This window comes from Trichosurus vulpecula, chromosome 5 (assembly GCF_011100635.1).
Source record: "Trichosurus vulpecula isolate mTriVul1 chromosome 5, mTriVul1.pri, whole genome shotgun sequence".
NCBI classification, from domain to species: domain Eukaryota; kingdom Metazoa; phylum Chordata; class Mammalia; order Diprotodontia; family Phalangeridae; genus Trichosurus; species Trichosurus vulpecula.
The window spans coordinates 112,828,435-112,841,870 of record NC_050577.1 but is presented as its reverse complement, the minus strand read 5'-3'; the positions used below and the strand labels follow the sequence as shown (position 1 = coordinate 112,841,870).

General features: G+C 38.4%; 1 protein-coding gene across 1 annotated transcript in view; it reads left to right on the top strand.

Moving 5' to 3' along the window:
• AGBL3 (ATP/GTP binding protein like 3) overlaps positions 1–13,436 on the top strand; it is a 159,722-nt gene that overhangs the window by 15,707 nt on the left and 130,579 nt on the right. The window contains 2 exon segments of the mRNA XM_036760621.1: positions 7,548–7,698; positions 12,009–12,788. Of these exon segments, the coding sequence (XP_036616516.1) occupies positions 7,548–7,698; positions 12,009–12,788 (931 nt within the window).

Genomic DNA, 13,436 nt, shown 5'->3' with positions numbered 1-13,436 from the left:
ACCAGAAGGAAGCACCAGGCAATCAGGGCAACTTTGAAAGTTACTCAGAGGTGTCAAATTCCTGGTCTTCTGTCCTCAAGAGGCAAAACTACCTGGGAAAGAAGCTGATTAAAATATAATTTGAAAATGTTTAACAAAGTAATAAAAATAATACAATACAGCTAATGATAATTTGTGGTTTTCTAAGTCAATATTTGCTCTAGGATATGTTTCTATGTGAGTTTGACAACACTGAACTATATTACATACTTAAAAACAAGTTCTATATAATAGAGATTCACAGTTCCATGTAACATTTTCTTTTGCCTATTGTGCTTTTTGTTTTACTCTTTATATGAAAATACTAATTTCATTTAGTATTGGTTATTTAAAAAAATAAAATTTAAAGTACATTGCTCACTAATAAAGTTTCTAGTGCTTGTAATAAATTACTGATGAAATCACTTTGGCAATGTCCAGCTTGATTTTAAATATGTTTAATAGCTAACTTGGACAGGTAGATAGTACAGTTGATAGAGTTCCAGGCCTGGAGTCAGAAATACTCATAAGTAATAATAATAATAATCTTCATAAGTTCAAATCTGGCCTCAGTCTCTTCCCAGCTATGTGACCCTGGGCAAGTCACTTAACTCTGTTTGCCTCAGCTCCTCATCTGTAAAACGAACTGGAGAAGGAAATAGCAAACCATTCCAGTGTTTTTGCCAAGACCACCATAAATGGGGTTCACGTCCAAAGAGTCAGACACGACTGAAATGACTAACTTGGAATTTCCATACATTATTTAAAGAAAGTCTGATAAATATTAGAGAAGAAAATCGTGGAAAATGACTGGGTCCCTCGAGTTGTTTTTTATTTTTCAAGCTCTCCAAACTTGAGAGATCTGAAGAACTGGGAATAGATACACAGGGAAATTATATATAATGATAATGATGATAAAGACTGAAGGATAAAACTTTTAATAGTACTTAATTCTTTAGGTGTATGAAGAGATGTTATTCGGAAGATGTTGATAAGCCATTTTTCTTTTTTATGATAATAGAACAAGGAAAAAAACTTAAATTGCAGTAAGAGGGATTTAAATTGGACATGAGTAAAAACTTTCTGATGATGAAGCTTATTATACATTAAAATAGGTTTTTGAGGAAGGTGAGTTTTTCTTGACAGTTAAAAGGAAATCTTCATTTGGGCCTTCGCCCTCAATAATGAAACAAACTCAGGTAGAGAATTAAAAGGAGTTATTGTAGCACTAAAGGCAAAAGCTCATCGAATGTAGCCAGGCAAGCAAATTCAAACTTCACACTGTTTTTATAGAGGAATTTCATAATAAGGGAAAGACAAGCCTGATCCTATATTTTTTCAAAAGGGGAAGGGCCGCTGCATCTCAGCTCCTCCCCCACTGCTACATCATAGTGAAATGAGATCAGAGATAAAGGGGGTGGGATGAAAGTGAGTGTGGCAATGGGCTGACTAGCAGGTAATACAAAAGACAAGGAAATAGGACCAAAATACACACCATCTCTTCCAACAGACTGGGTGACACATACCCTAGAAGACAAACAGGAGTTGGAAACAATGGGGTCACTTGAACTGATTCAGCACAAATTTTCCTTAATTCTCTTCTGTGGTGCCAACCATACTCTTGGCACAGCACTGTAATTAGACCTATATCTCCGTCCTCCATCTTCAACTGCAGCATCCCAATCTCTGTTGCCTCTAAATGTGGGAGTTGGCTTAGGGATCAGTTCTTAATATCAGGGGAGGCATTGTAAACATGAGCAGTCCCTATGAGGACACACTAGGCAAAACCCACAGATACTTTAGCCAATGAAAAGCTCTGTACTCCCAAACATCTGTAGTTCATAGACTTTGGCATTTCAATATAGACACCCTATGGGTATCCTGTGTGCAAATGGTACGGTACCCACTTTCACCCGCACTTTTATCAACTCCAAGAGGAGTTCAACTCTTGATAAGAAAGGTTGATGGAGACTGCACAAAGGGCCTCTGCATGAATGCCAGAGGCAAACCATAACCAGCAAATGTGCGGTACAAGGACCTTACTTCCAACAATGCCATCAGTCGAAGAAGAAATGATAAGCAGTTTACAGAATAGGTAACAGGTCCATAACATGCACACAACTAACATAACAAGCAACTGACATAACAAGCAAAGTTAAATAGGAGAATGAGGAAACCCAATATAACAGTAGATTTAGGGGTGTCAAGGCCTTTGGCAGTGTCCATGATCTTCAGGGGTCTGGCAAACATTTCCCATGTGTAACCAGAATGGCCTTTGTTTTCTTTGAGTGACTCAATTTATCTCAGTGAGCTTTACTAGGTGCTAAGCCCCAGGCCCAAACCTCATTAGGTGTTAACCTAATCCATGTGGATGTGAACCTCCCAGGGTCCTAAGGGAAGGGGCCAACTCAAGAACCAATCGCCAGAGCCTGAGCTCTGGTGATTCAGATGATGTTTGATGATGTCTGAAGCCCTATAAGAAGGGAGGACAGAGACATTTGTGGGGGGCTCTGGAGATGGTGTTGATGAGCAGACTCTGGGCAGCTGTAGCTAAGGAGCCCTCCAGCTTGTAAACCCAGATGCTGAGGCTTTGTTGAACCCTGGTAACTATGTGTTGGGATTTGAATCAGACAAAGTCTGTCTGTTGATGTTTGTAATTTGTTTGCATTTTGTTTTGAAGTTCAGGATGCTGGTTTTTTCCCCTGAACTAATTGAATGATATTTGAATTAAAAGTAAGCTTGTCAACCCCTTCACCTTGCTTTCCTTAATTAAGCAGATCGAAAGAACCTGTGCTGTTGGCAGCTTTCTGGGTGCTGGCTGTGGGTGAATCTTATACCCCCATAGAAGCTGCTAGCTGGGTTGTTAAAACACCATGCATCTCTCAAACAGCTACATATGGATTAGGACAGGCCCATCTTCAGGTCTTAGGTCACTTGTAGAGATCCTCTTGGTTATGCTTCTAAAACCAGTTAGTGATAAGACTTAGTATAATTTAGTAAACCATAACAAAATCTAATCAGATTGGCCTTCCAGTAATTGGTTCACGTGGTAAAAACCCTTTTAGACTTTATGGAAGTAATCCTAATAACAAAAGAGCATTAAGAACACCACCAAATTAGGAACTCACAATTCACCTGAAACTTCAGAGAATTTCAGTTTTTTACATAGCACTTGCACCTTCTACCTTGCATCTGATATGGACACCCAAACCTTGTGTCTGATACGGATAATGCCATCAACAGGCTGAAAGAGGAATTTAAGATTTTTTTAAATCTGTCCCTGAATATTATCAGATAGATTTCAAAATAGGGAAATGATGGCTTAAAACATCTTTACAAGTATTAGTGCAGTTCTATATGTAAAATTCTTAATTCAATTTTTAGAACTTCTAAAACATACTCGAAATCAGTATGTCCCATTTTGAAACATTTTAAAAGTTGTTCATTTACACACACACAGACCCTAATCCTTAGATTTCTAACAACTTAATCTTGTTTCTTTCTCAAAGTTTACTACCCCAGTAAAATTTTTATTTTTTTTAAAAACACTTTTAGATCTTCACTCTATCACTTTCTTTGAGCATATACATATTATCTTCATATCATCCTGAAAGAGTGAAATATAACTATTAGCAAGAGGATGGCAAGCCTAAGAACCCATTTACTTTAGATGCTCAGGATATGGGGTTGACCACAAATTCAGATTAAATAGTAAGATCTTTCATACTTATGTCCTAGTATAGTGAGTCAGATGTTTTAATATTAATAGGCTAATTCATAGATTTTTGTATTACAATGACAAAACTTCTACTCTTCACCTGCTGTGATAATAGAAAGTTGCTATGAAAGGAAAAGATAGGAACATGGTTATGATGATATCAACACTGATCTGACAAAAGCCATAATGGGGAAAATTCCCTTAGCTCTATTTGATTCCAGGTACAAGTCATATTCAACAGCCAATCATGTAGCAAAGTTCCACATTTATTCACAGGGTATCAAAAGCCAGGTTTAGAATTAACCAGGTGGGGAAGTTTCCTGTTCAGAAAAGAAATAGCACAATGGGAAACTGAGTCAAGAGCATCCTTCCTTTGCCTACACAGGGTCCCCTCAACTTTTCCTAGGTAAAGTACCTGCCACCTCTCTCAACAGGTTGGTCGATGCTTCTCCTGGCAGACTGGTTGACACATACCTGGAAGATAAGCAAGAAGGGAAACGACGGGTTTACTTGAACTGACTCAGCACAAATTTCAATAACAGGATTATTAGAATGATAAATCAGGGGAATGCATTAAGGGAGATGGACTTGGAGTTAGGGCCCCACGATCATAAATTCACGCGTGGAGGAGACCTTAAAAGTCATCACGTGTAAGCCACTCATTTTATGCATGAGGAGACTGCGGCTTGTGGGGGGTAAATGACTTCTCCAAGCTCACACAGTCAATAGCAGAGCCAGACTCCCACTGAAGTCCTCTGACTCCAAATCCATCACTCTCAGCATTGCGTCACTATGTCATGCAATTACGCAGTTTCATCTTATGCAAAAAAAAAGGATAAATGTGATCAGTTTCAGTACTGCTGAACTTTGGTATGAGCACACCCAAAGAGTTTTGATAAGTAGATTGCTATCAGCCTGTAGAACAATGGTTCTCAAACTTTTTGGTCTCAGGTCCCTCTCACTCTATTATAAATTACTGAGAACCCCAAAGAGCTTTTGTTTATGTGGTGTATATATATATATATATATACACATATATATATACATATGTATATATATGTATATGTATATCAATATTTAAACCATGTTAGAAATTTAAATATAAATTTTGAAAAAATGTATTAATTGATTTAAAAATAACCTATTACATGTAAACATAAATGACACTTTAATAAAAAAACAGCTCTATTTTCTTGTTAGTGAAAAGAGTGGTGTTATAATTGTAAGCTTTATGTTGTTTGATGTTATAGTTTGAGATTATAATTATAATGATAAGACTCCAAATATGGAGTCACTTAGGCTAAGTGGTCCTAATGCCCATAAAAGCCATAAAGGCTAAGTCAGCCACATTTGCACTTTTTCACTCTGTATGTTACCTCTGTGTTAGACAGATAATGCCTGCAGCTTTTGATCGGATGAACCTATTGGCCTGCTTCAGGAGTCCTGGGTGATTCTTCTGCTGCTTTAGATAAGCTAGCTTAGTTTGTGGTCCAGATAAAGAAGTTCCCCCTACTTGAGCCTCACCTAAGCCTGATATTGATAAGTGACCCTGAGGACTTTCCCATTACATCTGGATCTGATTAATCAGGAAAGCCCTCTCCTACGTTTGGCACCAATTACCTGTTCTCAACCATCCCCATTATTAGGGTACATGAGTTTGCCACCCAAACCCCCAACTTTGAGCCTGTTTTCTCCCTCCCTCTCATGCTGGATGAGTTTCTTGCATCCATGGGCAAACCTATCTCTGTTTTTATTACTATATACTGTATGTTTATATGCTTTTATTTTCTTGCTGTGTCTCATAATAATAAAGCTTTTGTTTATATAAGTTTCCTGATTACCAATTTCCTGGAAACTCTGGAACCCAGGTCTTTGCTTTAGTGAGGCCAAATAAGGCAAATGGCACTGTTTTACATATTTTCCCAAATCTCTTTAATATCTGGCTTAATAGAAGACAGCTGTGTTCTTATACCTGCATCTGCATTCAACACATGTAATATGTTGTTTTGATTTAAATAATTGAAGACAATCCAGTGTCGTACAGGTATCTAGTTGGAAAAATGAGAGGCAGCTAGGTGGTGCAGTGAGTAGAGCACTGGCCCTGGAGTCAGAAGGACCTGATCAAATCTGGCCTCAGACATTTGACACTTAGTAACTGTGTGACCTTGGGCAAGTCACTTAACCCCAATTGCCTTGCCTTCCTCCCTCCAAAGACAAAAGAAGAAAAATGAAGAGTATTTTAGGCCAATATCATCCTCATATTGTTTTGAAAATAGTTTCTGACCTCATGGATGCCCTGAAACACTCTTGGGGACCCCCCAAACACCACGTGGACCACATTTTGAGACCTGCTACTACAGAGAAACCTCTACTAGCATATCCATGGGATTCTGTTCTTGTCCTGTTCCATTTAATTTTTGTATCAGTGAATTAGATAAAAAAAAGACATTGGTGACATACTTATCAATTTGAGTATAGCATGAAACTGGGAAGGATAGATAATATGTTAGATTGTGGAATCAAGATCTCAAATTTCCTGCACTTAGGCTCTAAAACTAAACTGCATAGGTACAGGATTTGGCTAGGCCACAGTCCTCAAGAATAAAAACTTAGAAGGCTCTAATTGAGTGTAAGTTTAGGATAAGTGAACAGTGTGATACAGCTGACAAAATTGCTAATTTGATCTTGAGTTTCATTAGTACAAGTATAATTTCCACAATTAGAGAGATACTACTTTATTCTGAAGTGGGCCAATCACATCTGGAGTTTTGAAAGAAAGAAAGAAAGAAAGAAAGAAAGAAAGAAAGAAAGAAAGAAAGAAAGAAAGAAAGAAAGAAAAGAAGGAAAGAAAGAAGATGAAAGAGAGAGAAAGAGAGAGAAGGAAGGAAGGAAGGAAGGAAGGAAGGAAGGAAGGAAGGAAGGAAGGAAGGAAGGAAGGAAGGGGGACATTGATGAATAAAAGTGTATCCAAAGGAGAATAACAGTGATCAGACTGAAAAATAAATCATGTGAGGAATAGCTGAAAGAATTGAAGACATTTAACTTGTAGAAGATAAAAATTGAGCAAGGGAAGAGGGATGTGATTCTGTCTTCAAATATTTGAAGGACTTAAAATATTTGTCGTGTTAGATACATGTTTTACTCATGGTTCCAAAGGGTAAAAACTAGTTCCAATAGGGAAAAGTTATAGGAGAGCAGATTTTTGGCTCAATATAAGGAAGAACATAACAATCAGGGTGGTTTAAATATGGAATGTACTGCCTCAGGAGTTTACTGTAGCTGTGTTACTAAGCACTGGAAGCACTTGAGGACCTTATAGAAGTCATTCATGCAACAGGTGGAAGTTGGACTAGCTGACCTCTAGTATCCTTTCCAATTCAAGGACTCTAGGCAGGATTGTCTTAAGGATGAAGAATGGATGCGATCATCTTAGGGGGTACATTTTAAAGGTATCATTTAGTTTCTAACATTTAGTTTCTGAGTTTAAGTGTTAGTTAGCTCCTAGACTGAATGCACATTTGCTTAAACATAAAAGAGAATAAACAGCTATTTAATGGCAATGGGAAAACAATCATTGTCTATCCTGTGATGGAAAATTCTGCGAAAATTCTATTTTCAGAAGATGAAATGTTGAAATCCTTACAGTGGTTTACTCTTGGGTATTCTTTTGATCCTACTTTTAAAAATATAAATTACATAGATTTTTCAATGGAAGCACATGAATTTTACCCCAAGTCTCAAACTATATTCATAGTAACTTGTGCCATAGCAGACAGACCCTGACATCCATTTGTTCTGCTTCCCTTCCCAGCTTACAAAGAACGCTGTTTCATGTATTCTCGAATAGGGGGTGTCAGATCTCTTCAGAAGCATTCAGAAATTCTACCTGTGGAGGACTATGACAACACTTTGATATTTGAAGCCAGGTTTGAGAGTGGTAATCTGCAAAAGGTGGTCAAAGTGTAGGTTTTAAAATTCCTATGATTTGAGGAGCTAGGACAACAGCTAGCTGTGGGCACTTTTTGAACAGTAGGATCTTGAGTAACTATTGCAATAGTCTGCACATGTAAAAATCAAATTTTCCAAAGAGCATTTTGAGTCAGTCTATCAGTAAACATTTATTAAGCACCTACTATGTACCAGGCACTGGACTATGCCCTGAACATACAGAGAAAGGTAAAAGATAGTCCCTGCTCTCAAGGAGTTCAGTCTAATGGGAAGACTATACAAACAACTATATACAAACAAGCTATATTTAGGATAAATTGGAAGCAATCAACAGAGACAAGGCATAATTAAGAGGGACTAGGAATGGCTTCCTATAGAGAGTAGGATTTTAGCTGGACCTTGAAAGAAGATAAGGAAGCTAGGAGCTGGTGATGAGCAGGAAGAACATTCAAGGTATGGGCTTCAGCCAGTGAAACTAGACAGAGACTAGAGGTAGAATGTCTTGTTCAAGGAACAGCAAGGAAGCCAGTGTCGCTGGTTCCCAGAGTACAAGTGTAAAGTATAAGAAAACTAGAAAGTTTGAGGGGGAGATTGTAGAGGAGAAGGTTATTAAGGGCTTTGAATACCAAACAGAGGACTTTTTATGTTTGATCCTGGAGGTGATAGGGAGTTCCTGGAGTTTATTGAGGGGGTGGTGGTGATGGTGACATAGTCAGACCTGCTCCTTAGGAAGATCTCTTTGACAGCTGAGTGGAAGGTGGACTAGAGTGGGGAGAGACTTGTAGCAGAGAGACCAACTAGTAACCTCTTAAAATAATCCAGGTAAGAGGAGATCCAAGGCCTGTACCAGGGTGATGGTAGTGTCAAAGGACAGAAGGAAGCATATATGAAAGGTGTTATAAAGGTAAAATTGGCAAGCCTTGGCAAGAAATTGGACTTGGGGGAAGGGAGGGCAGAGTAGTGAGAAAGAATCAGGCATTGAAGATGACACTTAAGTTGCAAGGTGACTGGGAGGACAGTGGTGTTCTCAAGAGTAATAAGGAAGTTAGGAAAGAAGAATGGTTTGGGGAGAAATATGAGTTCAATTTTGGACATTTTGAGTTTAAGATCCCTACAGGGCACTCATTTTGAAATGTCCACTAGACAGTTGGAGACGCAAGACTAGAATTCAACAGAGATGAGGCATCAGCATAGAGATAATGAATCCGTGAGAGCTGGTATAGACACTAAGCGAAATAGTATAGATAAAGAAGAGAAGAGGGTCCAAGATAGAGCCCCCGGGGACATCCATGGTTAGTAGGCATGATCTGGATGAGACTGAGAAGTGATCAGATAAGTAGCAGGAGAACCAGGAGAGAGAGAACTAGAGACAAGAGGGTACCCAGGAGAAAGAGGGTGATTGACAGTGTCAGCAGCTGCAAAAAGATCAAGAAGGATGAAGATTGAAAAATAGCCATGATATTTGGCAATTAAATCATTAGTAACTTTGGAGACAGTAGTTTTGGTTGAATGATGAGATTGGAAGCCAAATTATAGATTTAAGAAGAGAGTAGGAAGAAAGAAACTGGAGGCACTTATTATAGACAGTTTCTTCAAGGAGTTTAACCACAAAAGGGAGGAGAGAGGATAATAGCTAGTAGGGATAGAGAGTTCAAGGGAGGGTTTTTTGATGATGGGGAAGATGGTATATTTGTAGGCAGTTAGGAAGCAACCATTAGACAAAGGAAGGAATGAAGATTAGTGAGAGATTAGGGGTGATAGAGGGGACAGTCCTCTGGAGATCAGATTGAATGGGATCACTTTTTCACATAGAGGGATTTGCCTTGGCAAAGAGAAGGATCGCATCTTCATGTGAGAAAGGGGTGAAGGAAGAGATAGTGGCAGAAGGCATCTGAGTGATGTGAGATGAAGAAGAGGGAAGGAACAGCTTTGGGCAAATCAAAATTTTTTCAGTAAAATATGAAACTTCTCACCTGAGAGGGTCATGGTAGGCATGGAAGTTTAAGGAAGAGCTATTGTGGTGAGTGGAGTTAGGATTTAATTAAGGAGAATTGCCTTGGTGAGGACCTAGTTCAGCTTATTATGTATTGTAAATTTATAGCAGACCTCATCAGCACAGTTTCATGATGTTCTCTAGCTTTCTTCAGTAGCACACCTGTAGGTGTGAAGGCAGTGAAATGTGGGGGTGATCCCACGCTAAGGATTGGAAGGGCAAGATCATCAGTATTAGAGGGCAAAGGACTCAAGAGAAGAGGACTGAGAAAAATTGATTTGGCTCACCAAGTGGTCAAGGTGAGGAAAGAAGGAAAGTGTGGCTAGTTCAGGGGTGATGACCTGGTAGAGAACTGAGGTGTCAAGAGGTTGGAGGTCATGGTGTAGGTGGAGAATGAGGTTTGGGATGCAAAACAGAGGCAGAAAAACAATAGGTTGTCATCAGATAAGGGAATTTCATAGTTCTAGAATATGAAAGTGGAGCATTTCAAGTGATGGAAAGATAAAGGGTATGAGAATTTGTGTATATGGCTGAGCTAGGGTGAAAAAGTAGGTCATGTGAAATGAGTAAATTGAACTGTGAAGTTAGGATGCTTGAAAGGAGTATCAATTTGTATTTTGAAGTCCTTTAGCGTGAGGGCAAAAGACTGTGGATCAGGCTCTGAACTCATGAGGAGAGGAGAGTGACCTGAAAATTAATAGACAACAGCTACCAGATTTGGGCTGGGTGGTAGGGAGGGATTGAGTCAACCTCAAATTTGGAGAAGTTACTGAGTGATGGTGGTAGAGAGAAGTGGCAGTGGGAAGCAAGGAGTATTCCAACTCCCTCACCTCAGCTTGCAAGTTTGGGGGAATGAGTAAAAGAGCAAACATTGCTGGAAAGAGTGGAGAGAGAGACTTTGTCATAAGAAGGGAGCTAGATCTCAGGGAGAACCAATAGACAGGAGTGGGAAAGGGAAAGATTTAAGTTTGTTTCTTATGGAACAGGCACTCCAAGGAACACAATGGAAGGGGTAAGTAACTTTAGAACACTGGGGCAGGAAGTAGGTTGAGGGGAAAGAGAATAAGGCAACTGAGTAGAGATGGGGAATGGGATTTGAATAATGCCAAATTCAGGGTCAGAATTGCTGGGATAGGGAGGGTATGACCAGGGGTGAGTTTATTAATCACTGAGGAAAAAATTTGAAAAATTCCATGTACTAAATAATTTGTACTCTCAGGATACCAAGCTACTGCATGAAGAGGAAACTAATATAACTAAATAATATTGCCTGTGAATTACTAAAAGAAAATGTTTCCTCAAAATGGCTCTATTTTACCCTTATAATGCAATATCTTCCTGTAAGTATATGTGCTAGTGTTTCAGTTAACCCCTATTCATAAATATATACATATATAATACACAGACACACATACAGCCCTGTGGGTCTAAGCTTTTTAATAATTTTGCTTATCAATTTATATCAGAAATTTCTTTTGATAATAAACCAAAGATATGAACTAGATTTTTTAAAAGCAGTTTTAATTATCTTCATCTAAAAATATTAACTAGGCGCCAGGCCAGCGTATCTTTTCTCAAAATATTTACTGTCTAGTTAGAAGCTACAAAATTATATGAATTTTAAAAGGTGGTCCTTTTCCTCAAGGAGGAATATTACTAGATAGAAGGCATGAAATCACAAATTATTAAAAAATTCTAAGATCTTTTTTTTTAAGGTTCCACAAATATAAGCTATTGAAGGCTAGACAGAAATCTAAAGAAAACAATTCGTGGGATAGGCACAATCAGAGTGATGCTTCCTTTAGTGCCAGCACTTTTTTAGTTTAATCATTAAACTTGCCTGGGAAACTTGGTTAAGATGAAACATTAGATATTTGGTTAAATCCCCAGTTTTTACCTATTTTCCATCTAAGCACTATTCAAATACAAGAGAACGTAAAGATATCCTTAAAAACTGTGCAGCAGATATGTCAAGATCTCAGCAGTTACGGGCCCAAGTGTCTACCAAACTAGATTAGGAATTGTTTAACACAATAAATAAATAAATAAATAAATAAATAAAAATACAATAGAGATAATGTTAATTTGTGATTTTCTCAGTCAATATATGCTTGCAGGGATGATCTGTTTCTATTTAAGTTTGACACCACTGCTGTACAGAATAAATGGTTCCTACAAATTTGACCACAGGACCTTTGTAGCTCTCATCTTTATAGTGTATACAACTGAGCCCACCCTTCAAAAATCTAGAGGTAGAAGTTAACTCTCTTATTTGCCTATGCCAAATGCTGCTTATAACTTGGTTTTTTTTTTTCCCCTTCCTTATATTAGTACTGATCATGAATATCAGTTGACTGTGCGCCCTGACCTCTTCACAAGTAGACACACCCAGTGGTATTACTTTCAAGTAACCAACACTCAAGCAGGAATACCCTATCGTTTCACCATTGTCAACTTCACTAAACCGGATAGTCTGTACAATCGAGGCATGCGCCCACTCTTCTACTCTGAAAAAGAGGCCAAGAAGAACAATATTGGCTGGCAGAGAACAGGAGACCAAATCAAGTATTATAGGAATAATATAGGGCAAGAGGGGCGTCAGCTTTTCTCTCTTACGTGGACTTTCCAGTTTCCATATGACAAAGATAAGTGTTACTTTGCTCACTGCTATCCATATACATATGCCAACCTGCAAGACTACCTTTTAGGTATCACTAATGACCCAATCCGGTCACAGTATTGTAAAATCCGTGTGCTATGCCACACACTTGCTAGGAACATGGTATATGTTTTAACAATTACTACTCCTTTGAAGAATATTGAATCAAGAAAGCGTAAGGTGGTGATTTTGACAGCAAGGGTACACCCAGGAGAAACCAATAGTTCTTGGATCATGAAAGGCTTCCTAGATTACATCCTAGGAGATTCAAGCGATGCCCAGCTGCTCCGGGACACTTTTATCTTCAAAGTGATACCTATGCTGAATCCAGATGGTGTGATTGTGGGAAATTATCGGTGTTCCTTAGCTGGACAGGATTTAAACCGTTGCTACACATCTATCCAAAAGGACTCTTATCCTTCTGTCTGGTACACCAGGAATATGATCCATAGGTAAAATAAGCCTCAATTTATTTAGCAATTCTGGTAGCCTTCCATACAAGTATTTCTTTAATTCCACTTAACTGTTTGTTGGATTTCTTGAGAAGGTTCGTTCATGACTGCTATTCATGCTAGTCAGATTTTTTCTTGTCATTGACTACATTACTTCCTAAAATCTCCCTTGCCATATTTACTCTAAGGAACTTAAATCCCTTATCTATGAGCAATAATTTCATGCTGTAAGAACAGTCTTCATTTCTATCATTTCCCAAATCAATAAAAGAAATCCTAAGTAAGAAATACTTCCTAAGTAGTCGGAAGCCATGTACCCTCAGCCTTGGCCTATTTGTAACTGGAACCTTTACTGCAAACTACAAGAATCCTGTTTCTGGGAAGTGAATGATGACAAGATTCTTTAGAGTCATCAACAATCAAGTGTGTAAAGACCTCACTCTCCTATTTAATAGTCCCAGAAATTCAAAGAATAGAACTGAAAGATGAATTGCTGTTTCTGGAGAACTAACGGAAGGAACTTTAAGTCCTTTAGGTTTGAAACAATAGAAGAATTTAAGTTTGAGATCTCTGGGGAGCCTGTTAGATTTCATGAATTCAGAGAAGAAAGTCAAAAGTTCTCAGAAGTGTGTAGGGCATACTTGAATT